This window comes from Trachinotus anak, unplaced genomic scaffold (genome assembly GCF_046630095.1).
Source record: "Trachinotus anak isolate AG129_WGS33_773 ecotype Australia unplaced genomic scaffold, CSIRO_AGI_Tana_v1 ptg000003l, whole genome shotgun sequence".
NCBI classification, from domain to species: domain Eukaryota; kingdom Metazoa; phylum Chordata; class Actinopteri; order Carangiformes; family Carangidae; genus Trachinotus; species Trachinotus anak.
Window position 1 is genome coordinate 5,247,754 of NW_027273854.1, and position 25,501 is coordinate 5,273,254.

At 40.8% G+C, this 25,501-nt stretch overlaps 2 protein-coding genes and 1 long non-coding RNA gene across 10 annotated transcripts in view; 2 read left to right on the forward strand and 1 right to left on the reverse strand.

Moving 5' to 3' along the window:
- The window catches only part of svilc (supervillin c), a 26,379-nt gene extending 18,909 nt beyond the window's left edge, over positions 1 to 7,470 (forward strand). For all 7 annotated transcript variants that reach the window (XM_071468739.1, XM_071468749.1, XM_071468756.1 and 4 more), the window contains 11 exons: positions 368 to 512; positions 1,232 to 1,550; positions 1,722 to 1,873; positions 3,265 to 3,367; positions 3,464 to 3,668; positions 3,761 to 3,894; positions 3,988 to 4,143; positions 5,585 to 5,728; positions 5,831 to 5,943; positions 6,646 to 6,801; positions 6,975 to 7,470. In XM_071468739.1, coding sequence (XP_071324840.1) covers positions 368 to 512; positions 1,232 to 1,550; positions 1,722 to 1,873; positions 3,265 to 3,367; positions 3,464 to 3,668; positions 3,761 to 3,894; positions 3,988 to 4,143; positions 5,585 to 5,728; positions 5,831 to 5,943; positions 6,646 to 6,801; positions 6,975 to 7,064 — 1,717 coding nt within the window. In that variant the 3' untranslated portion in view covers positions 7,065 to 7,470. The remainder of the gene's footprint in view (positions 1 to 367; positions 513 to 1,231; positions 1,551 to 1,721; positions 1,874 to 3,264; positions 3,368 to 3,463; positions 3,669 to 3,760; positions 3,895 to 3,987; positions 4,144 to 5,584; positions 5,729 to 5,830; positions 5,944 to 6,645; positions 6,802 to 6,974) is intronic.
- On the reverse strand, positions 7,191 to 15,906 carry tmem98 (transmembrane protein 98). The gene is made up of 7 exons (XM_071468854.1): positions 15,774 to 15,906; positions 13,361 to 13,597; positions 11,024 to 11,155; positions 10,855 to 10,888; positions 10,117 to 10,232; positions 9,968 to 10,027; positions 7,191 to 9,527 (listed from the first exon to the last, which is right to left on the reverse strand). The coding sequence occupies exons 2-7, from the start codon at positions 13,489 to 13,491 to the stop codon at positions 9,326 to 9,328; spliced, it is 675 nt and encodes a 224-aa protein (XP_071324955.1). The 5' UTR covers positions 13,492 to 13,597; positions 15,774 to 15,906; the 3' UTR covers positions 7,191 to 9,325.
- A 3,188-nt stretch (positions 15,907 to 19,094) lies between these two features.
- Positions 19,095 to 25,501, forward strand: part of LOC139612828 (uncharacterized) — a 96,315-nt gene continuing 89,908 nt past the window's right edge. The window contains exons 1-3 of one of the 2 annotated variants that reach the window (XR_011686652.1): positions 19,095 to 19,351; positions 20,336 to 20,441; positions 22,737 to 24,711. This is a non-coding gene — a long non-coding RNA (uncharacterized lncRNA). Of the gene's footprint in view, positions 19,352 to 20,335; positions 20,442 to 22,736; positions 24,712 to 25,501 lie in introns of those variants that run through there. The other variant, XR_011686653.1, reaches the window with a different exon arrangement.

Here is a 25,501-nt window from a genome sequence, read left to right on the forward strand (position 1 = left end):
GACGGGCATGTCCACATACTTTTGGCCATATGGTGTATATAGCCATAGGTTCGTATTCCATTAACTCAAACACTACAGAATACAGCTAAATGTGTAAGTACAGAGATTATAGACAAACACATGTAAAGAAAGGCAGGCTGAGTTAGCATAGTAGCATAGCATAATTGAAGGGCGTTATTTATGGAGTTGGATTCAGTCTGTAACAAAACAGTTAGTAATAATTTCCACTGTTTATTCTACATTTACTGAGTGTCATTACACTTCTTGGTCTCCTGTAAAACTAGAGTCTAGACTGAGTGGTTTATGATTAAAAAGCTACACAGTTGAAGTATGTGTTTAAAAATTGTGCTCACTCTTCTGTTCTCAGGAGGGGAGAGGGTCGTCCCAGCTGGGCGTTGTTAGGCGTCCTCTCGGAGCACAACGAGACGTCTCTGTTCAGAGAGAAGTTTAAGGACTGGATGCGAGGGAACGGAGGCAGGGAGGAGGTGGCTTTACTCAACAAGGAAACACAGGTTCGTCTCACAGTTCAGTGGTTCGAAGTCATGATTCGAACTCAGCCATGTAGACAGAGCGACAGAATTCACGTGCGGAATTAAAAAAATAAAATAAAATCACTTTCGACCTTAATCTGCTTTGAAGCCATAACTTACGTTTTGCAGGACTTAAACATACAATGATCAAAAGACCAGAGTCATAAAAATTTCACAGCTTCAAGGATGAAATGTATTCTGGAAAGATGTGAACATGTGTAGGAGATGTTTTATTGACACTGCTGACCGTCTCATTTGTTGCAAAGATCAGTAAAGGTCAGCTATGACCAAAGAACAATAGTTTTGCCTTTTTCCAAGATGTTTTCCCCACAACTACAGACAACTAGATCATTTCCACAATCTAACATGAGCAGCAAACATCTGTCTTTCTATCAGTTACATTTCTACTTGAACAGTCTGCTGTTATACACCAGTGTTTTGATTAAGGAAGAAAGTCTTCACTGTTGGAAGAGTCCTCTCTCTTAGATTCCACCATTTCGGATTCCACCTGCTCACTGCATTACAGTAATTGCAATTAAGCATTCTGGGAAATGTAGGCAATCACTTAAATAGTAGTTGACAAGACACTGCAGCCCACCATCTACTCAAAATATTACGAATAAATGTTAACTGTGTCTGAAAGTTTTTTTTTTTTTGTAATTCTCACTGAACCACTTAGTGAAAGTCTCTTCTCTCCACAGTCCGTCCCAGTTCAGGCTTCCCAGTCTGTCTCCCCAACATCAGACCTCTTGAACCCCTGCGATGCCAAGTCTCTAGTGTCGGGCCAGCCCCCAGGAGGAGACGGTTTGGTCCACAGCGTGCTGGGTGGGGTCGATATCCAGAGAGGCCACGGTGTCATCACACTGGAGGAAGGACGTCAGATGGAGCTGAAAACGGTCGCGGTTGACACTTGGCACGTCCAGGAGTTCGATGACAGTGAAATTCCTGTGGCGAGCACAGGACAGCTTCATGAGGGAGACTCCTACGTCATCCGCTGGACGTACAGCATCAGTACTATTGGTTAGTGATGCTCATTAACAAGATACACAAACTTCACACTCCTCACTTGTCATTTCTGATGATATGCAGCTTATTCTGTGGATTTAGTCAAAGTCAGACAAGAACATCAACACCAAAAATGCCTAATATAAAAAAAAAAAAGTAAAGATTTTTCTTTGTTCGCTGCTGTAGATACGGCAAACAGTTTGGATGATTGCAGCAGGGCTCCTGGACGAAGAGAAAACACCGCCTTCTTCCTGTGGCGCGGCCGTCACTCCAGCGTCAGTGGACGTGACACTGCTGCGTTCCTGTCCATTGGGATGAACAACCTCGAAGATTCACAGGTGAGCACATATACATACACACAACTACAACCTCCTGTAAGAGCTGTGACAAATCTTACTCAACTATGGTACAAAAGTACAACTTAGTTAGCTCATTATGAGGCTTTATACATTTATTTTGCTATATTGATTAAAATATTGAGCTTTTCACTTTTACTTTATTTAGGTGATGACTAAAGTTAGTAGATAGTAGACAGCAGCAAGTTAATATTATGCAGTCAGTATTGATTTTTGGACATTAAGAATCTGAAATTGTTGATTCTGTAGAGATGATCTTATTGCTTGGCTGCGAACGCCCTGGGCTTCTATAGGAGGAGCAGCCACTGGATACAGATTCGCTGATTTATTGATAACACTCAGAGTCATACAGAGGACAGTGTGCTGCATAGTGTGCTGCATAGCTAGCATCTTCATAGACTGTGCAACTAGAATAAAAAAAGAATACATATGGAGATGTTAAGAAAGGAATATTTGCATGTACAGTGCAGTAAGTGAAAAACTGCTGCATGAAGAAGATGCTGTAAAATCTGGAGGAATACAAGACTTGACAATGCAGGATGTGAGTTTCTAATGTATTATATAGAGTTTGTAAAGTGCAGCATTAAAGCATAAGGTGCAATGTAAAGTAGTTCTGAGAATTTATATATAAGTGTGTATACAAGAGAACAGCATACTTACATACAACCCTCCACATCCAGCGCACTGGCTCTCGTATCCTTTAGGTTAAGAGAAAACATTTTATTTGTTATTGCGGACATAAAATGAAATTATGTTTGGACACTATCAGAGACCAGCAGCAATCGAAAATGGATAAAACAAGATAAATATCAACATAAATATGTTGAGGTCCTCTATCTATCTATCTATCGATCTATACATATTATATGAAGACACTTGGATGAGGCAGGTAAAACAGTGCAAACAGTGCAGTGTATAAAGGTGATTCACAACAACGCAAAGACAAGGACATTGGAAGTAGTGTCCTCTAACAGTGCAGTATAACAGGAACTGCATGATGAATGAAGTAGTTGTCATTACAACATTGATCCAATGTAGAATGATGACTTTTATATTACAGATGTAATATGTATGTATGTTATGAAGTGTTGGAGTGCATGGAGCTTCTGTTAAGAGACTGTGACAGAACTTATTTTATATAGATTCCCGATAATTTGATGTGGTTGACACTCTCCACCTCACCTCTCTCTTAATGCTACAATAATGTAACACTTAAAAGGAGCCTTTCTTCACTGTAGCGATGTGTATACATCTGTAAAACGTTGAATACAGAGCTTTAATTCTAATAGATACATTACCAGTATTGAGTTATGGAAGCTGGTACAGTCGGGATTGTCATTTCAGCCTGTGTGCTTGTTGTGTTGTTCCTTCAGATGGTTGTACCTCAGGGGAAGGAACCTCCCTGTTTCCTGCAGCTTTTCCAGGGAGGCCTCGTCATTCATAAGGGGAGGCGAGAGGAGGCCTCCACTAAAGCAGGTACAATGAATTCAGATTGTTTAAAGGGCAAGTTCTCCCTCTTCTTGTTTGACTTTTTCATGTTTTGAAATGGGACTTTTAATTTTTAATTTTTAGAGTGGCGTCTGTTCTGTGTGCGAGGGGAGCTCCCAGAGGAGGGATCTCTGTTAGAGGTGGATTGCTGCTGTGCAGGTCTGCGCTCCAGGGGCTCTGTTGTCCTGCTGAACAGCCAGCAGGGGGTGCTGTACCTCTGGACTGGTTGCAAAGCCCAGGGCAGCACCAGAGAGGTCAGCAAGAGGGCAGTGGAGCGTCTCACTCAGATGTAAGTCACGTACACTGGATTGACTTCAATGAAAGACTCTGGAACCCAGTTGTGTTCTTAACTTTTGTGGTGTGTGTTTGTGTGTGAATTAGGTGCCCAACAGAGCTGGGTCTCAGCAAAAGCAGTCCTGTGAAGGTGGAGATGGTGGAAGAAGGTTCAGAGCCTGCAGACTTCTGGACAGCGCTGGGACAGATGGACAGGAAGGCCTACGATTGCATGCTGCAAGGTAGAAAACAAAGCTTAGGTGATTTTGTTTCTCTTCACCCAGGACATTTCTCTCAGCATTCAGTAAAAAAATTATACATCTGTCTCCTGTCAGATCCAGGAAAGTATAACTTCACACCTCGTCTCTTCCATCTGAGCGCCTCCTCTGGGAGCTTCCAGGGCGAAGAGCTGCAGAGTCCAGGCCGGCTGCCGGGGCTCGTGATGGCGATGCCCTTCGTCCAGGAGAGCCTGTACTCAGTACCACAGCCAGGTGAGAGCTGACACAAGACTTAACCACGGCACACAAAGCCTCGTTTTCTCTTTAATTCAACTCCAATTGTTTAATTCCTCAAGTATCTTATTAGAAAACAAGATTCACTGAAATATAAATGAAGAAGTCAACACCTTGAGCAAATTTATAAAATGTGGCTTTTCAAAAATAACTGTTAATCATATTTTTAATATTGAGCTTGAAGTCTCATTATTCACTTTGGATACAACAGTTTCACTGTCATGACCTCATGACCTTCATTAACCCTCATGACCTTCATTAACCCTCTCAATGTGTTAGAGAAGGTTTTACCCCTTTAGTGTTTTGGATCAAATTTAACCCGTGTTTAATGAATTAACAAGCACAGAAAAAAACCTAATTATCATCCAGTAAGATGGGGATGCATTATTTAAATGGACATCGACCTTTGAATGGGACCAGCCATTCATCTGCTTTGACCTCGGGTCCAGGATTGTAGGCCAGAGGCAACTTTCCCATCCGTTGAGCAGCAAGTGTCAACATGTCACCCTCCAACTATTCCCAACCCGGGTCTCACTTCCATGATGGTCATGTCAATAATCACCATTTTCTATAGGCTGTGACATTAAAAAGGTTAAAGGCACATCGTATGTCTTGTCTCGTCTTGCCATGTGAGATTACACACCAAACGGAACCTGTGGTCATTTTGACTATTTTGTGGCACAGAATGAAGTGTTTGTGTGTGTGTGTGTGTGTGTGTGTGTGTGTGTTTGTGTGTGTGGGGGGTGTGAGTGAAAGAGAGAATGGTGGCCACCCTACAAATAAAAGTCTATAAATTTTCTTGGCATGAAACATAGTTTAAATATTATTACGCAATATTACTATTATATTTGTTTTGTTGTATTGTTTGTTATTCATGATGGTTTGGTATAATTTACTGTGTATTTAATGTATATAATTACTTCCTGATCTAATTTGACCCACAGTTGTAACTTTTTCTTCGATGGATATTAAAAAAAGGACACATGATCAAAATTTATTTCATTGTATTGAATAGATCATTGTTGGGGATGTAATGAAGTCTTGTTTTGACCAGAAAGAATTAAAGGTATGTTTCACACATCTTAATTTGAAAATGGCTCAAATTGAACCCTAACACAGTAGGAGGGTTAAAGGATTTTCATGGAGGTGGTTCAGAATATGACCCAAGTATGAAATTATGACACATAAATAAAGAATAAATATATGAAGTATGCAATATTTTAAAACTTTTAAGTCAAAATGTAATTTATCACACATTTACTTGCTCTGTTCTTTATCTGTGTCTAACTTTTTCTTTTTTTCTTGCTGCCAAAAGGAAACATCCCACAGGAATATCAAAGTCCATCTTAATGTAACGTTAAACTAATTTAGTTCCACTTATTGCCTAATGTTTCCTCTATCTTTCTTGTCTGTCCGCCAGCCTTGTTTCTGCTCGACAACCGTCTGGAGGTCTATCTGTGGCAGAGGGGTCAGCCTGAGCAGACAGAGAGCTCAGCTTCGGCCTGGAGCCGCTGGCACAATGAGAGGAGGTGCGCCATGCAGACGGCGCTGCAGTACTGCAAAGGTAAGGGGGGGAGGGGCAGCAGTTGGGCAGGGATGGTGTGGAAATGAAAGCATTGCTGGTATTTGATGAGTTTAAAAAAGATGCCGTTTTTTTACCCTGCAGAGATGAACCCAAGACGCCCACCTCAGACTTACCTCATCTTAGAGGGGTCTGAGCCTCTCACCTTCACTAATGTCTTCCCCCGCTGGGAGAGGAGCCTGGGACCCCCCACACAGGTACAAGCACCATGCAGGTATATGATTAGTCTGTCATCTAGCAATGAGGCCAGACGCTGTGTATTCCTCTGGCATGCGTGTGTGCGCGTGTGTGAGTTGGTGACTTATAGTTCTTTCTGCCCATAATGTCCTTTATATCAGCTGTCCACATAAATACAGTCTATAAAACCTGCAACGATTTCTTTTCCTTTCACTGTCACTTCATTCAGTCATGAATTGTGCTTTTTGTGTTTTGTACAATAGTAATGTGTCTTATCACTGTGTAGGTAAATGGACTCCTTGTGCTCTGAAAGTGCATTTACCACTAAAAGGATTTCAATGGTCTAGATTCAGGCTGCCACATTAAACATAACTCAACTTGCCCATGGAGAAGAACTTTGAGTCTCTCTGTTCAATCAATAGGCAGTTTGCAGTGGAGCAAACTTTTTAGTTTTTAAGTTTTAAAGATCAATTTTAAAGTTTTGGAAGATCAACAAGATGATAGCAAACAGTCTAGAAATGCAGCTGATATTTTACCTTCAAAAACCCACATTAGAGAGACTTCATAGAGAAAATACTGACCTCAAGTTACCTCTTCAAGCACGGTTTAAGTCTACAACTCACACCTAATATCACTTTCGTATCTTGTATGTGTATTTTCTAGTCTAATTATTAGCACTGTCTTTTTCTTTGGGTGTGTTGGTGTCTGTTGATACGTGTCAGGGCGACACAGGGAGGGTAAAGCTGACCTTGGTGCAGGACGCCCTGGCCCAGCTCATGAAGACCCAGTACCCTCTGGAGGAGCTGCTGCGGAGCCCCTTGCCTGAAGGAGTGGACCCCCAGCAGCTGGAGGTCTACCTGTCCGACCAGGACTTCCAGGTAAACTGACAGAGTGATATGCAGTGATGTTCAACCTTCAACCAGCAGGCTGCAGTGTTCACCAGATTTGGCAAATGAAGACAGATATCCTCATGTTTCTAATCTGATGATAAATCCTCAGAGAAAGTTTAGACTAAACTTCACATTTCTATTCTATTCTATTTATGTTTCAGACTATTTTGGAAATGAAGAGAGATGAATACGCCTCCCTCCCGAGCTGGAAGCAAACTGATCTGAAGAAAAGCAAAGGGTTGCTTTGCTAGACAGCGAGAACACATGGAGGCTGATTGATGCTCCTGCAGCAGGGACTTCCTCCTCCACTGAGAAGGGAAAATGGCAGGGGGGACATTATCCCCATGCTGTTGCACAAAGGACTACTCACAACGTAATAAAAAGAAGAAAAAAATTCACTTTTATTTATGTCAAATTAGTATGGTGTGTTGACTTTTTATTGGACATGGATTTCTCTGTAGCTACTGTCCAGAGCAAAAACAAAACACTTTTTCCTATGAAACTTAATTTTATCTGTACAAAAATCAATGAAAGTTAAAAAGAAAAGGTGTGGGAGTAAAAGGACATTAGTAACAAACTGTGGGATAAGGATGAGAAAACAAAGGAGTGCTTACAAAAAAAGATCAATGCTAATAAACAATGTAAACAAAAAAAAAAGGTTAACCACTTTCTAAATGTTTCCTCCACAATCGAAACCTTTCCATCAAAACATCTCTGTGTGTTCGGAGCTACAGTTTTTGCTTCAGTTCGTCTTCGATCAGGACAAATACTGCTTTCCTTCCCTACTCAATGATTGTCACCAGAGTCTTAAAACAAGCACTTTTGACTCCATAATCTATGATGTGTATTTAACAGTTGTGTGTCACATGATGTACTGATGTGTTCATTTGTCTGCCAGCCACTGGTGTACAAAGGTTTGTGCCATGTGTATTGCAGCCGGAGCCCGTGTGTTCATTGTGGCTGTAGGTAATGCCTTATTAGGGCTCCTTGGGGATTCACTGTTAGCTATGCATGAGGGAACAGGTAGACATGCTCCAGTAACATCCCTCTGGCACAAAACAACATGCTAATTCTGTTTCACCTCAATCAACACGCTGTTCAAAACATCCTCATAACACGAGCAAAGAAAGACATACTGTGTCTCTCAGTACAGTGTGAAACTCAACATTTCTGACAGGATATATCACTAATAGATGTACCTAGCAGCTCTGGGTCTACTTTGATATTTGTATCTTTGGCTCATCCCTGGTCACAAGTAGACAGAGCAGATACAGTTGAATATAATAGCAAATTTTCAATTAAAAAAACAAACATTTTTGGGTCTAAATTTAAGAGCATAAACTGAAGAATGGGCCAATTAAAATTTTTGACCTGATAGCACAAGAAGAAAATGAAATTAATCACTGAAATTACAATAATTCAACATCAACATCTATGTGCCAATGAATCTAGAACCAGTGCGATTTCATGACAATCCAAGTTGTTGGTGGCGCTGCAGGGAAAGTCAGGGGATCACCAACATCATTACGATTCATCCACAGGAAACCATGAATGTCGGTCCAAATTTTTTGTGCTGATCCATCCAGTAGATTTTGAGATATTCTATTCAGGACATAGTGCTCCTTAAAGCATGCTGCTAGCATGGCTAATAACCTTCAAGAGGAAGACATACCAGGTTCTCAGTCGGTAACAGCCTCCATTAATCATAATGCAATACAGCAAAGAGGGGCATTACTCAACTGGAAAAACTTAAACTGATGCTGATGTGTCAAAATACTGCTGTGGGTCTCTTCATCTGCACAAGAAAACCCACAGTTAGGTGATTTGTAAAAGCTTAGGGGTATCGGAGGGATGTTATTGAACATCTACAAGTCACGCTGACCCCACAGATTGTAAATAAGTCAGGTTTGTGTTCCACTGGTCCGCTGAGTTGGAGCTCAACTGACTAACTGGGTGTTATTTTCCTCAGAATGGATTAGCTGACTAAGCCTCCATGTGACTCTGCAGTGCTGGAGAGATTGGATTTAGGCCCACCGCTGGGTGATGGCGCACTCAAGAAGAAATTTCCAAAGGCCTTTCACTTGCAGGCAGCTTACATCTCTAACAGACCAACTCTAAGAACATCTGCTGTATGGTTACACGCTAAAAAAACATCTGTATGCGAATGTGTGACATCTACTTTACAGCAATTACGATGTAGCTGCAGTGAATGCAAGGAAATCTCCAGTGCTCCTTGATGCAAATAGAATTTTAAAAATGATTCTCCCATTTAAAAAAAAAAAAAAATGAGGAGCAGAGTCAGGTCCCTGCATGCATGGGCACAGCCTGTTCAGCCTGATCAGAAGTCCTTATTAATTTGGACTGGATGATGAGTTTGGGAAGCGTGCACTGTTTGGCAGAATATGTGCAGAACTGTGTACAGAATTTAGAAAAGGAGGCAGCTCAAGGACACAAAAGACACATTTTCACACCCTTCTGCTGCTTTTTGCTCGTGTCAGTGTCTGTGGTTGCTCTAAATGGCCTGCTCTCTCTGTGCGTCAGCTCCAGGTATGCTTCGTTCTGGTTCAGAGGCCAGCGCTGCCTCGCGCAAAACCACCATGTGATCTTCGGCTGCGTGGAGCGACTGGTCGATCCAGTCCATACTGCCGGACATGTGACAGGCGTTCCGGGTGACCAGCACCAGGTGGCTGACTGAAAGGAGCAGAGCAGTGGCCCTGAGGAGGAAGAATTGGACAAATAGGTTTGATTTAGCAAGCTTTTTCCAGGGGCGGCGGGCTGCTTCTGGATGAGAAGCACTAATTTTCAAAAGGACAAAAACAGGCTCTTGGGCTGAGCAGACATGGAAGTAACACAGTACATAAAGGATTTTATAAAGTTTCAATTCAATTTGAGTAAATGATGATAAATCTCAAAAAGCTTTTGAGTTATAAAGTTTTCCTGGTAGCATCAATTTTCTTTGACATTTGAGCATTTGTATTCCGGTATCTATTGCACCTCGGTGTATCTCAAAGCTTATTACATTATGGATAAATCGAGTCATGTGGTCGCTCCTCTCCTGCTCCTTCGGATGCCTAATCAATCAGTAGGTCTTCGCATTAAGCTTTCGAAGTGAAAAAAAAAAAACATTACATGGTGGAATAACAGCTGTGATTACCTGGCGTCCAGGAGGATTGGATCCAGAGGAGGGTACATGGATCTGACCACGTCATCCACCCTGTGCAACAGGACAACAAGGACATGAGGAGGTTTTGCAGTGTCAGCAGTGTGGTGTGATATAAAGCTGTGGTGGACTGCTTATTTTACCTCGGGCTGATGCGTTTTGCCACTGTGATAATGTCACTCAGGCTGGCCGGTGCTTTGACCTTTGCCCCTGAGCCCATTGTCATGGCAACCAGCTTCTCAGTCAAAGTGTGGCAGATCTGTGTGTGGAAAAACAACGTGTGAGTATCAGTCAAATGCAATCTAGTATCTGGCAAATTACAATTGATAATATTTGAAATGATAATATCTAAAAATTAAAATACCTTGTAAACCTCTGTATTGTTAACACATTAATCCTAAATCAGTTCCAGTTTCCTTAACTGAAACCTGATACTTTATGATAGATAATGTTGTATTTGCATCTGTCCCACAAAGACCACCCTGCTTCACTGTCTCATAAGACTATTGCTCATTTGTCGCATCTTTTAAGACAAATACTAGCTGTAAGTAAAAATGTTAACTATTAAACATTTGCTATCGTCACCTTGTGCTAGGATATTATGATGGGTATTTTTTAATCTTTTTCAAACAATAATTGAGAAAATATTCAGATTAATTAGTTGCAGCCTTACTTTGAGTGCAAGGTAATAAATGAATGAAAATCAGATGAGTGTATCAACATTTTTATCAACTTAGATCTTCTCTGGTTTGGACAACATTCAGAGAGACAGAGGAACAAAATCAGACTTTTAAACATTAAGGGGACATTATGCCTTTCATTCATTTAATGTAAAATAAATTAAAAGTATAGGTAAAGTGGCAAGGGAGTACTTCTCTTACCTTTAGGATGGAGATGCAGTGAGAGACCAGACCACTGTTGGAGAAAAAATGACAGAGTTAGCAATGATTTATGGCACTGATGAAACATGATGGTTGCACTGATAGAAGTAACGTCAACTTCTGAAACTCTAAACTTAGGCCACTCCACAATGCTACAGTGAGGACGTACGAGGCGTCTTCTATCCAGTCCTCATTCTCCAGGATAGCCTCGATGTGAGGGTTGGTGATGACCACATCGTCCAGCTCCAGCTCCGACGGTTCACTCTGAGTCTCCATGGCTCCGATCAGATCAACTGTGGGTCTGTGAAACACAACAGGGAAAGCAGAGGAAGGAAAACTGAGTGAAAACTTCAGATGTCTACTTTGCGGGTAAAACTTATTTAGTTATCTACAGATTGTGGAAATCAATATTTAAGATGATAACAAAGCAAAACAAGTATGAGCAAGAGAAGGAGAAACATAGAGTCGGGGATAGGGCTCTACCTCCTCCATAAGCTGTCCATGCCTACAACCACCAAGGACACCTGCAATACTCAGACAGTGGGGAAGAAGATAAACGTACCCTGACCTGTCCACTTTTGCGCTGGACCCCACCCCAGTGACTGGGTAGAGACAGACTGGGAAAAAGACCTTGCTTCTCTCAGGAAGTCTCTTTTTCCAATAGTAGCCTCTTTTTACTACTGGCTTCAGAGCCAAGGGACAGAGGGGAATGTGCACCAAAAGCCCGTGACAACACTTCCCAATCCCCAGCCTTGGTGGAGTGGTGAGCAGGCACAGGTCCACTGGGATCCAGATATACAGACAATGGCAGCAAGACAAATTAAGGTGATTGCAAGGGAAATACCTGACCCCCTAAACACTGAAGGTGACAAATTGGGCACAATGCAACAGTTATTGTGCATCTAAAATCAACCTTTCAAGAGGTGGAAGCAGTGTGTTGTAGGTGTTTCAAGCTCTGCTGGGCTAATATTCAACCGTCCACCTGGCCCACCCACCAGCAGTTGGATCAAGGGGGTTTGTCACTATGATGGACAAGCTGTATGATGCTTTCCCCCTGAGAGTCTTCTGGCCTAAACAGATCAATCAAGAATCAGCTGCTGGCTATTGTGCTTACAGTACTAGTCTTTGTGGCTCAGTCTGACATTGACAGAAACAATGAGGCATATAGTGATCTGTTAAAGACTGCTTCGATGAATGGTCTCATGAATGGTCACGGCTACACGGGTAGCACATCTTGCACACTTGGTAGATTCAGATTTCAAACAAACAACCAAAAAAAAAAAAAAAAAAATCCACAATGCTTGGTTGATGTTCTACAAGACGTCAGTCTCACCAGAACATTAGAGGATATGATGAAGGGAGGAGGAGACTGGGAATACATCCCATTCTTCAGGGAGGGTCCAACAATGCTGATCAAAACAGACTGAGGTGCCACACATGCAAAGGTAATGGCCAAATATCTCATGAGTGTCCCACTCCTGAACCTAACCAACGAGAGGGACGAGATCCAGGAAAATCCTGGCCACATGCACCACCTAAAGGACATTGGGTCAAGTGAGCTTTAGAAACCTCAGACCGGCAAACTTGATCAGAAAGAGGAAGTGGTCCTCACTCAGTGCCATGGTGACAAAGAGCGTCCAATAGGTTTCTCTCCAAAACGCCTTTCCACCACAGAGATAGCTATGGTGGGTTTGTCTAAGAGCTGTACCTGCCGCTCCCAAAGCAGTTTGGGCCACAGCTGATGCTGATATGATGTGTCCTCTGATTGTTAATGTCCCACATGGTGACCACTCCCTTATGTGCTTTACTGTCCTTAACCCTTCAACTATGCTTGTTACAGCTGAAGATGGAGAATCACACTCCCGTCTGAAGGTGGTTTATGTGTCAAAACAAACCTCTTCCTGTTTTTTGTAGATGGTTTGTTTCCCAATGCCATATGTCCTGCCAGGAATTCTAATATATCATTTGCATTAATTTGTGTTTTCAGTCTAGTAGCGCCACATGATATCACACTGATTCTCAGTATTTGTTTAACGTGTGTCGTGACTTCCATGCAAACCATTGTTTTCTTACCTCTACAGGCAAACCTATTACCTGTAGAACTCCTATCATTAATGTCCTGTCTGCTTTACTTCTCCCTGCCTCTGTCGCAGTATGTAGAAAGCTCATACAGGCTCTGTCGATCCAGTTTCACAGGGTAATGCAGCTGCTCATGCTGCAGCAAAGGCAGCTGCTCTTTCTCCTGTCTCGCCCATTTTGCAGATGCCCTTTTCTGTATAGGACCACGTTTTATCCCTTAATGGCGTCTCTTTGCTTCAATCAGGAGCTAATGCTGGGGAGAAAGCACTATGGTAAATAAAGATTTCTCTAAACTCTTATCTGGAGTCTGGGTAAACACAAACAAGCTTAAATTCTGGTAAAAGTTGGGAGACTTGGAGGTAAACCTGCCACACAGTGAAAACTTCTGTCTCATACAGATTTCAAGGTGTTGTATTGATTTACTGACTTGGAGTCAAAGTGGTGCAGCAGATCGTGAGGGTGGCAGTAGCGGTGTCTGCACACCATCACCAGGGCAATGAAGGAGGCCAGGAAAATGGTGGCCAACACCCCAATGGCCACAATCACCACCGTCTCCATGGCGACTCCAGCTCCCACAACGGCTGCAGGCAGCAACTCGTTGAGAGGGTAAGAGTCCAATCAGGGTCGGCTGATTGTCCGAGCTCGATTACTGATGGGCGCTCATCTGTTGAGGAGAGAATAATGGGTTGTTTCAGTCTGATTGGGTGACATCAAACCAGAGAAGAGCGCCATTAACACCACACTTGAGGATATTTCTGAAAGAAATTTCTCTGATTTCCATTTTTTGTTGAAACACAATACACCTCTAGACCCATGGAAAGGAAAATACAATCAGGAGTGTTTTGTCTGTCCCTAAAAATGGCACACCTACATCGCACACACACAACTGATCTTTATCTGAGTACATAAAAAGCTGAAGTACACTTGCCCTTTGTTTGCACTTTATTATGAGAACAGACTGAGAGACTTTTGTTTAATTCTGGCAAACACAACCAACAATATTAAGTATATTAATTCTACTAAACTTTAGCAAGCAGTCACAAAGTCAACAGCTTCAAAAACTGTGCCTTGACCCACAATCTGAACCTCAGCAAAGAACAAAACCCAGGAACAAAACCCTCATGAACTTTGACCTGTTACCATCCAATGTTTTCAGTCCAGGCTTCAGTATTTTTGGATTATGTGCAGTTTAATTTGGGTGACATGTTTCCACATTTAGTTTCTATCTGAAAGTGTAAAGTACACCTGTTCTCTGCCCCGTCTAGTCACTCATTAACCTGCCCCACCTGATGGCTTGTGTGTTGTGTCACTGGATGTCAAGACAGCTCAGTGTGTACAGTATAATTGATTTGTAATAAGTCATGACATTCTCAAAGCAGGGATACAGTTTTTTGTTTGCTGTTAGAAGTACAAATTACCACAGGGAAGCTGAACTTTCATCATTACAACATTGTAAACCTCCATTTTTTTCCTGGATGATTATGTGAGATTCAGCCATGGAATGCTGTAATTCCTTAATCAGATTAATTTGTGTTACACTCGCCGTATCATACAGGGATTTCTCCTGTCTCTCTCTCGCCTGAGAGCTTTTCTGACTCCTTTTCTTTCCACGGGCTGGTGGTTTCTTAAAGCTTAAAAACCCACCGTTAAATGGAAAAACATGTAAAAGTAAACACTTTGATTTGAAGTGTTTTAGGGTTAAAAAAACAACAACTCAGGGCTGCTCACTTTTCATCACTCAAAATATACCCCACAGCCTTTAGAGTGAACGTTAGTACCATCTGTGATGATTATGAGTAAACAATGAAGCTTTTGAAAAAGTTATTCCTCACAGTCACTTTTGTTCAATTGCATTTAAATCAAATTTTAGGAAATGATGTTTAGAAAAGTAAACAGGTTGCCTCTGTAACCTCTATGTCTAAGATGACTTTACTGCAAATTCAGGACAAACTTACATACATGTATGTGGTAGAAAGTAACTAAGTACTTCAGTATAGTATTTACATAAAGCTTTGAGGTACTCAAGTATTTACATTTTCTGTTGCTTCATACTTCTACATACTGCTACATTTATCTGACCGCTTCAGTTACTGACACTGCAAATAACAACCTGTACACAGTCATTTCTTGAAAAAGATAAACCACAACAAAACACTATAAAAGATGATCTGAAAAAAGTCAAAAGCGGCACTAAAATAATCCCATTTGTTGGTTTAATGGGGCTCGAGTTTGGCATTTACAGTCAATTCAACTGTATTTATCCCTGAATGCAGCAGCCAGATCAAAAGTTATGCTGACATAGGAGGAAAGACAAATATTGTTAATCACTAAACTAAAAACATTCAAAGGCTCTCAGCTTATAAAAATGAATGTGGAACTGGTAATGAAGACTTATCAATACAACATAACTATCCACTATATCTAAACAACTAAATAAGAACATAAAAACATTGAAAAAATCTATTAAGAATTAAGATGGTGGGCAGCAGAGCACAGATTTGTACGCAGGTCCACTTACATCTGTGTGTGAGGTGTGCACCACACAAAAGACCCTTAAAAGGGGGTCTAGGTCTCAATGTGGCAGCGACAGACAGTTCAACAAACAAGTAAAAACTATTTTATTTTTTCCACCATACTTTTATGCTATGTTTAAAACACTCAGACCCAGGCTCACAAAAACAACAGAGCCTTCCCACTTGTGAGAATTTCACCAATAGACAGATAAACAAACTATTTAAACATCTTCAAGTTAAAAATATGAATTCCACTAAAACCTAACAAACACCTCTAAAGTTTTGTCCAACCCAAGATCATTTCTGACTTGATTTTAAGTCACTTACCGAAACATTTTGTCCTTTTGGTCGGATTCCTTTTGGGAGACAAAATACTTTTCCCTCGGCCAGCGGGAGCGCGGAGACGGCACCGACATCTCCAAACCTGAGACGTCGTGAACGCGCATGAAGCGGCCCAGCTGTAGCTGTCGGTGAGTGACTCGGCCACGCGCTTCTCAATGGTTGCGGGGATGGAGAAGTGTGCATGAGGCTCGCTCCCGCTGTCCCTTCAGAAAAGCCGATGCGCATGAAACGCTTGGTGGCGTCCGGTAACCGCTGCGCTGCGGTGTGGCCGATGCACCGGAGAGAAGGTGCACGGCCGAAGACAGTAATGTTGAATGGCAATGCTAATGCTAATGTACTTTTTATTCTGCTCCTGTATGGATATTCTTTTCTTTTAAAGTCACAGAGCTCAGCTCAAAGACACAAAACTACTAGAAAGACACAATGCGAACACACACAAAGACACGAAATGACCACAAAGAGACAGGAAACGACGAGAAAGATGAAAGAGCAACAAAAAAGACACACAAATATTTGTACACTGTGGCACTGCTAAAAAAAACTGAGTACTTCCTCCACCACTGACTGAAGCACAGTTTTGTATTTATACCTCCACTCGACCGGCTACAATTTGGAGGACAGTTTACCTACTTCACTACATTTACCTGACAGCTTTAGTCATGAGTTAAAAATACAAAATATAATGAATTAATAAAACATGATGTAATATAGTAAATTAAGCTACCTGGCAGTACACCTGGACAGGGCTACAATTAGCTCCACCTTTACCTGCTGCAACGTTAAAGTAATGCTTACACAGTTATACTGTCATCATAGTTATAATCCAATATCATAATATATAGGACTCTGAAATGGGCCATTCTACTAAATGATTCCTTTTACATTTGGCACTTTGAGTATGCCTTGATTCAATGCTTTTATTTTAATTAGCTAGTTGTTGCCAACTCTTACTCTCCCTGAGAGCGTTTGTTTTTAAATGTGATCTTTTCAGCTTTGTTAGAGTCAGACACTCAAAGGTCTAACTAAAAGTATTAATTAATGATGGCTCCACTCCATAAACGTCCCAGTAGCAAATATGTAGCAGGGCCCTGGAGCTGGAACAACAAGGCAGTCAAAATTATTGCAATTAATGGCAGCTGTGCTTTTGTCATTTTCTTTTTCTTTTATTTGCTATGAAATGAAAATGCTTTATTTGCAGTGCTCCAACAGAGTTTGTTTAGCCACAGAATCTATTCGTGCTTCAGCTCGTGGCCAAAATCATATGCATCATTTTAGCCATTCATTAGAACTAATATAACTAACTTTGAATGTTGAGTTTTAAAGTTTCATTCTTGACCGTTGGAAACAGCAGTACGTAACAGCTCAAGGTCTTTTCAGTAGCTGTTGTGGAGCTTTTGATCATATCACATGATCCTCAGCAGCAGATGGAGCCAGTTTTCGTGAATTTGTTCAAATGACCAAATGATCAAATGATCAAATATCCAATTTTCTGAGAACTTTAAGGACTGCTTTTGGGCTGTAGTATTCTTTATTGCCCTTAGAAGCAGCAGCTGAAAAATCTCAGTCTCACCTCAGGGTCCATTTATTAGTTGCTCCGGAGCTCAATCAGCAGTTGATAAAAATCCTGTGATATGTTTTTCTGAAAGCTCCAGAGCAACCCCTAAGTGGACCTTGAGGCAAGATTGAATGTGAAGGTGAGAGGAAGAAATATATTCAGGCCAATTGGAGTAATTTCTTCTTTAATTTGTCCACAATTTAAAAAATGTCATCTCTAACAAAAATCACTTTACAGGCATTAGACAGGTATAAATATGAAAACATACAGAAAAGAATTAATCTTTTAAAAGGTATCCACACTTTTTACCCTGCACAGATTACTGTATGTCTCCTCATTTTTACCATTAAACCATGTCAGAGTGAAGGTTGCAACATCCTCTTTGTTGTGTGAACTAATCCATCTCTGTTACACCACTGTCTGATGCCGTTTTCTTATACATTAATGCCCTGCATCCACTTTTCCCTATGCGTTTCACTTAGCTGGAGCAGATCTATGCCACCAGCAGAGATAATTATCCCCTCTTCAACTGAATCCACAATCCAGCATAAAAGCCGGATACTGCGGCACAGAGCCTGCAAAAGCTAGTTATGTTTGAGCAGTCCCGTCAATCACTGCCATGCATCATTAGGTGTGTCTGTGCTGTATTCTGGTGCAGGCGCAAGTCTTTGAAGCTTCTTAGAGCACAAGTATGGATCCCAGTCTTACAAAAGGAGCCTGGGCTTAGCTTAAAGGGATGTATATTTATTTTATAACATCAGTTTGGAACAAAAATATAGATTCTCGTAGTTTCTCTGAAATACAGTACCTTTCTGTCTGAACATCATGACCACCACAGTATATCATTTCTGTTTTTGCTGCTTAGCGGCTCACACAAACAAACATTCACCTTTTCATTCACCTTGCCTCAGGGTGGGTACTTATCTTTCCTCTCATGTAACTGGAGAGCTCCAATATTTATATCTTAAAGGAAAGTTACTGAGTCCCCTGCTCACCCATGAAGCTCTTATTTTTCGTCACCGGCCAGTGAGCTTTGCAGTGGTGCCAGTTAGCAAGCGGGCAAGTGTTATCTAATGGCTGTATTGAACAGCAGCAGAGCTAATCGCCTGGTAAGAGTCGAATCCCTCAGAGAGTGCACCTGCCAAGCTGTAATTGAACTATTAACTGTCCTTGATGCTTCAGAGGTGGCTGTCAGGAGTCCAGGAGTTGTAAAGGAATGTCTTGACTTCATCCAAAGTACACAGAGTTAAAAAAATAACTGTTTATTCATTGTAGACTGGTTAAACTGCAACACAACAAATTTGATAAATTAATTTAAAATGGAAGTTTGAAACTTTGACTATTCTTGAATTCCAACAAAGGTTTTATACGTAGGTCTTAAACGAGTAGTCGATTAAGCAGTTGGTGGATCGACAGACCATTAATCGGCAACTATGATAATTAATGAATTATTTGTCTTTTTTAAACAACAGCTTAACTTAAAAAAAACTTGGGGTTTTAGACTGTTTGGTGGATGAAACATGCGGCTTAAAGATTGAAAGGTTTTAGGAAATTGTGACTGTCAGGAATTATGATTTTTCACTATTTTCTGAAATTTTATAGACCAAACAATTGGTCAAGAAATTGATCTGCAGATAATGAAATAGTTGTTAATTGTACATTTTTAGGTGCACTGCTCAGTCTTACCACTGAGTGGCAGTAATGTGTAAGATAGAGTGTTCCCACAAACATTTATTTGCAAATGAGGAAGAAGCAGTGTTCCCCTCTGGCTAGGAAACAAGTAGAGTTTTCTGAAGTGTCCTGTTGTATCTTTGATGTTACTCTATCATGAGTGTACTGCAGATTTACAGAAGCAGCCATCACTCTGCTATTAGGGTGCTAGTGTGCTACCATCTATAATCAGAGCCACTGGACTGAATCGTAACAGAAATCTCCACCTGTTGTTCCCTCCAGAACCTGAGATGGACAAACTGGTGTGCCAGCTGCTGAGTCCTGCAGCCGACAGGAGGTAGTAAATGATGCGTTTCCTTACTACTCTTCTTCGTTTCATCTCTCATTATCTCAGCTGTGGCATGCTTCTCACAGCAAGGATGTGCTCTTGATGAAGGAGAAAGATGAAAGATGAACACCATGTCTTTCTGGTTCTGTCCTTAAACACTTAACAGTAATGGAAACAGAGGCTCATAACTGGTGCTTCAGACTGTCTCCCTTTGACTTATCGATGTGGAGGGAGGAAGTGGGTTCGTTTACAGTCCCTGTGGCCTTTCATGACATCTGTGGCCCTGTGCAGCTCTGCGGGCAGCCTTTCTTTAACAGATGGCTTTTGAGAAGCTGTGGATCTAGAGCAGTAGCACTCTGATGATTTATCTATTGCTTGCTGTCTGTTAATCAGAAACAGTGGGAAACATTCTTCACTGTCAGTGCTTGACAACAGTCTTTGTGTTTGATGCCTGCTGTTGACAGAGTGGCAGGCTATACAAATATATTTCCCTTAGCCAGCCTGGCAGGTGTGGTCGTTAAAGCGGAAAATCAATCAACTTTGGCAATTTCTTGCTGTCTTATTTCACATTATTTTGATGACCAGGATTCTGATTACATTTGATGCCTTCATAAATAGCTATTTATTAAAGTAACCTTTTCAGCCTTCAGATGTAATCAAGTTTTCTCGCTCTCTTTTTCTTTCCTTCTTTTTTTATTTTCTTTTACCTTGATTGACTTCATTCTGTCCCTCATATTTTCCTGCATGAGTTAAGGCTTTACTTTGTCAGAGCCGAGAGGGCAAAATGTGAATATGTATGCTTGAAAGAAATTGTTGCAAAGTCATGCAACAATATATTGGAAAATATCACTGACTTTTCTGCAGGGAGAATTGCTGTTGAAACCCGTATACCCCCTATTGTATTCTCTGTGCCCATCTTATGTGTTTTGCGGGGGTGGAAATGCTTCCCAGATTTAAAAAAAAAAGATGTTTTGTTTTCTCTGTTTTTATCAGCACTGTGAAGCTGGAGGCAAACCATGACAACACCATCTGTATCAGAAATGCAGGAGAAGCGTAGAGACAACACAGACATCTTGGTCAAGAGGCTCCACTCCTAAAGGTAAGATAAAAGTACAACCCCCAATAAAAATGCAAAGTTCAAAGATTTTTCTTTTACCCACATGTTTAGTTCTGAGTCTGACCGTTCAGAGGTGTTTGTTTCTGGCTTGTAACATGAGACTGATTTGTGCATTGTGCATACCAAGCATCCCCCTTTCTCTGTGTGTTTTACATGTACAGTTTTGCACCTTGAGGTTTGTCACACATTGATTTTGTTCAGCCGCTTTGAGCTTGAATGTACCAGTGTACAGTGAGGTTGCCACAGATGGGTGTGCTGTTATTAATCAATTTCTTAATAATCCCATAAACTATGATTCAAGTGTAGTATGAGGTGAGTGGTGTGTGGTGTGAGCAGCTGCATCAGTGCAGTTGCCGAGAAAAAGACCTTCCACCTACATTGGCAACACAAAGAGGGCAGAGATTGTTTGTAGCTGGTTCATTTTCTGACACTTTCCTGAGCGCTGTGACATTGTGATTTTCAGTTTAGTGATCAGCTGAAAATCACTATAAAGGACTGTAAAGCTGAGGGGAGCTGCAGATTCAGGTGATAGCTCTCTGTGGGTTCATCATTACGAGTGACTGTTTTTACATTGTCATCTAATGCATTTTGATTATAAAGATATCGATTATAGCTGCTTTAAGATGGTCTAGATATCTGATCAGGATCTCCCTGTGAAAGTAGGAGACCCTGGGACAGACCCAGATGAACTCTGAAGGATTAAATATTCCTTGTGGCCTGGGAACTCCTCTAAATTCCCCCAGAAAGGCTGGAGGATGTGGTTGGTTGGGTGCTACCAACTGGCCTTATGACCTGAATTTGTAGAGGCACAATGCCTTTCAGAGAAGTACTAGTTCTTGGCAATAAGACCACCCGCAGTATAATAAGCTATATTAAATAGCCTTCATGGGACCATGTTAGATAACCCATATCTGTGAATGTGGTATAATTTCCTTTAAAATAACATGTTCTAATCCCAAACTTTATAATAGTGCCACCAAATTTCTTATAGTGGCTCCAGCTGTATTTATTATAATCCCTATATTTGGCATTGTACCCACATTTGGAGCTCTTATACTGGGGACCCAACTCCCAAATGGTCCTCCCGGCTGACATTTTGGGTGCTGTTGGACACTGCTACAGAATAACTCCATCTTATGTCAAAAATAGTAGCTGAGGGGCCCCAGGAGACTTGTGATCCTGTTGTGTTCACAGGAGATTTGTAGCAGTTGATAGAAAAAGAGGCAGCAGCTTGGCCCAACTTAGCACATTTTGTCTGGGTGAACCCAAGACTGTTTTGTCTAGTTGCCTAAATATGAAAGGAACAGAGGCAAAAGGGGTGTTTAGTGAGCTAATAAGGTAAAGAAACAAGAGGAAGAGGACATCTAATATAATCTGCAGATACAGATATCCCTTGACAGAACGATGCATTATAAAGCTTCTTCTATACTATCTAGGTACAGAAGATACTGTGGAAAGTCTCTGTTACTACGCACACAATGTATCTGATGGTCGTAGCTGAAAAAGCCTCTAGAACATGAACAGAGTCAATGGTTTGTTCATTGTGAGCTTTCCTGCATGTGGCAACAATACAGCAAGCAGAATTGTTTTGTGTGATAGTATCTTAAAGACCATTTGAGCTCATGACGTAAACTGTGAGTGTGTAGGAATGAGTCACTGGCATATTTCATAATTGGATGTGTCTGAATAGATAAGCCATTGAATACACTTCATGACACCCTCAATGCATAGAGAATATTTCCACTTTTAAGTGCCACTTATGTTATCATTTGCTTTTAATAAGACATGCGTTTGAGACATGCACTGCTCCTAAGGTTCTCTGGCCTTTCAACCTTTCAAAAAGCCAATTTTCTGTGAAGAGTGACTTGAAAATCTCTTGACTTTCGGAATGGGTCTCGGAAGAAAAAGTAAAAAAAAGCTAAACTAAAGAGTTTTTCTGAGTGTTCCTGGCTTTACCCCAGGGATCTACAATCCTTGCAGCTCCAAAGGCTTACATGGCTTCCTATTTTATAAGCAGCTGAGCTGGAATAGCGGGAAGCTCTCTGCGACTGAGAATGATACAATGGGGCTGGGAGGGGTGTGCACAGATAAAGGGTGAGGGACTCAGTGGAGGATAGGACATAGAAATGTCCTTGAGAATCAAAGAATCCAGCAGGCCTTTAGCCAAACAGCTCTGCGTCTTTATTTTGCTCGTCCTAGTCTCTTGCTGAAATCCCTTTCTTGGCAGGAAAACAAAGAATAACAGCAAACATTTTTCTTTTGTTGCTTTTGCTGCAGATTACAGGATGGTGTAGGCCAGTACAGCATGCAAGCATGTGGGCAAGTATTTGTGTATTACACTATGTGTATAGTACATTTAGCAATACAATCACTCTCAGTTGGTCTCTAAAAATATCACTGTATCTTTCCCTGTGATATCTGATCATATGTTTCAAAATCAAGAATATACAAGTATTTAGAGTCAAAGTCCTTGTGTGTGAAATTTTCATACACACATTTTGAATTTCTTTCATTGTTTTTCCTGTTAAAGACTAAATGCAGTTAAACTAAACCTAATCTGACAGTTTTAACTCAGTTTGCACCAAATGGGCATCACTTCACTAAAGCCCACTAATTAGCTTTTAACGACATAAACATACTCAGTACACAAAGTTTTTTTATTACACACCACTGTAATTGTAATCAGACAGAAGTACATTGTGTTTTTTCTGTTTTTTTGTTTTATGTTTTATGTTTTTTTATTTATCAACAGTTATAACTTCTCCTATGAAGCCATATTTTATATAACTACTGCTGTTATATACCAGCATCAACATATTGCTGTTATATAACAGTTGTTGGCAAATACATGAATAAACTCTTAAATCTTCTTTAAACTACATTGTAGTTTGTTATAAACATTTTACATGAGGCTGATGAAGTGAAGTGATACCAGACAGCTGCTACCTCTTAATACATTTTTGATACAGAAAGTGAATCACACAATATCAGTATCATTACTTAAAAACAATATTGTAAGTGTGCAAACTACTGGGCCTCATTCACTGTTCACAGGTTTAGTGGATTTATATTTTAACTTCACTCACGTTTGATCCCCCATGAGGCTTTGAAGATCATTACACATTTCAGGCATTTAAGTACGGCATGTCTTCTGCTGCTTTTTAATGAACGCAGAGTCAAAAAATATCTTTAAAGCTATTTCACCTGAATAACTGGAAAAGCTGATATATTATCACCTTATAGTTGTCAGGTTGAACATGTTTAGAAACAGTGGCCTATCTAGGAGCATTCAGTTGGAGTTCTGACAAAAATATGTTGCTCTTTAGCTGATAAATGTTCACCAGCTAGTCACTAAGTGTGTCTGTCTGCAGTTTGGTGCTGAGCAGGTTGTGTGCAGTGGGATTGTAGAGCTTCCTTTTGGAAACAGCTGCCTGCTGTGGCTGAAAATCACACTGAGAGCAGGGAGAGTGAACCAAAACAGTGAGCTGAAACTCACTGTAAAGCCGACGGGAGCTGCAAAGACCCTTCACCTGTCACATTATTTTGACATTTTCATTTGAAACCTTAGGAAACATTTTAGTAAAAGCACCTTTGTCTGCCTCCTTGGTGGTCAAATAAACACATAAATCCAAACAAACAAATGTAGGTCATCATTATGAGTGAAAAAGTCATTCCAATATCATTTCCTTCTAAATGCACTGTTTACAAAAATCACCTCCAGTAACAGTCAGGCAGCAGTGGAGTTTCTCTGTTCATATCTAGCACACAGCAGCTCTGTTTTTGCTTGAAAAGTAAATTGAATTACACTCGTAATTTCTATTGCTGTTAGTTGATAATGAAGTTGTCCCTTTATGATCGACATGTACTTTCCCACAACACCCACACACACACACACACACACACACACACACACACACACACAGGCTGTATATGCTCAGTTTCCTCGAGCCTGCAGTGACTCCACTCGTAACCAGCAGAAAATTCACTTCATTTATTCAGCTTATATACCACATCACTTGCTTGTCAGGTTAGGTTTCTTTGAATTAGCACTTGATAACAGACTCTGTGGGACTCTAGCTGAAGCTCCCCTTCAACCTTATCATGGGATACACTGTTTCTGTGAGCCTGAGGCGAGACTGTTGGATTGGGTTTTGAGATTGGAGTCTAGACCAAGTGACCACAGGAATGAAATATCTTACATATTTTTTTTTTTTTTTTTTATAAAAGTCAGAGGAATTATAGAGTGAAGTCACCCTGAAAATGAACTTTTGTTCAGCGTCACTCAGAGCCTCTGGCTGTTTTGAGCCGTCCATGTGCTTTGTTCCTTCTGACTTCCCATGTTGGCTTGCAGGCAGAAGTTATTTATTTATTTATTTTTTAATGTTAACAAACAGATTCGACAACCGTCTGCTCTTTTCACCAATTAGCAAATTGTGTTTTCAGTTCTTTGGTTCGCTTTGTTTCGTCTTCTGTAGAAGTTTGTCCTTCCCTTGTGTTAGATTATCTTACCTGGAAACTGACACAGACGACAAATGAATACCCTCCACTTCCATATTTGTACTTTCCTCCTGTTTGCAAGAGTCATTTCTCTTTGCATTCTAACTGTATTTCTCCGTCCACTTGTCATTCCTGATGATATTGCCTCTATTTTGTATTCCTCACACTCCTCCACTTCAATTTAATTGAATCAAATTTGATTTAAGGGATTATTCCCCTCTCGATTTCTTATCACTGCACCGAAGAGCAGAGAAATTGCTTCCTCCGTAGATTCTGCCCCAAATCTTTATCCAATTTCTTGCTTCCCAAAACCCAAAGGGAGAGTGAGAAGATATGAGTGAGCCGACACTTTTATCTTTGTCGCAGGTAAATGGATAGATCCACTGCTGCTGAGATTCATACAGGAGGCTGGAGTTGATGGCCTTGCCACACAGAAGTGTGAATTAGACTGCATTAACACTACAAGGAGAGTTAACCTGAGCCTGGAGTTTTAGTAATACAGATATTTCTGGGGGGCAGAGAGGAGAGTAATAATATTTTCCTAG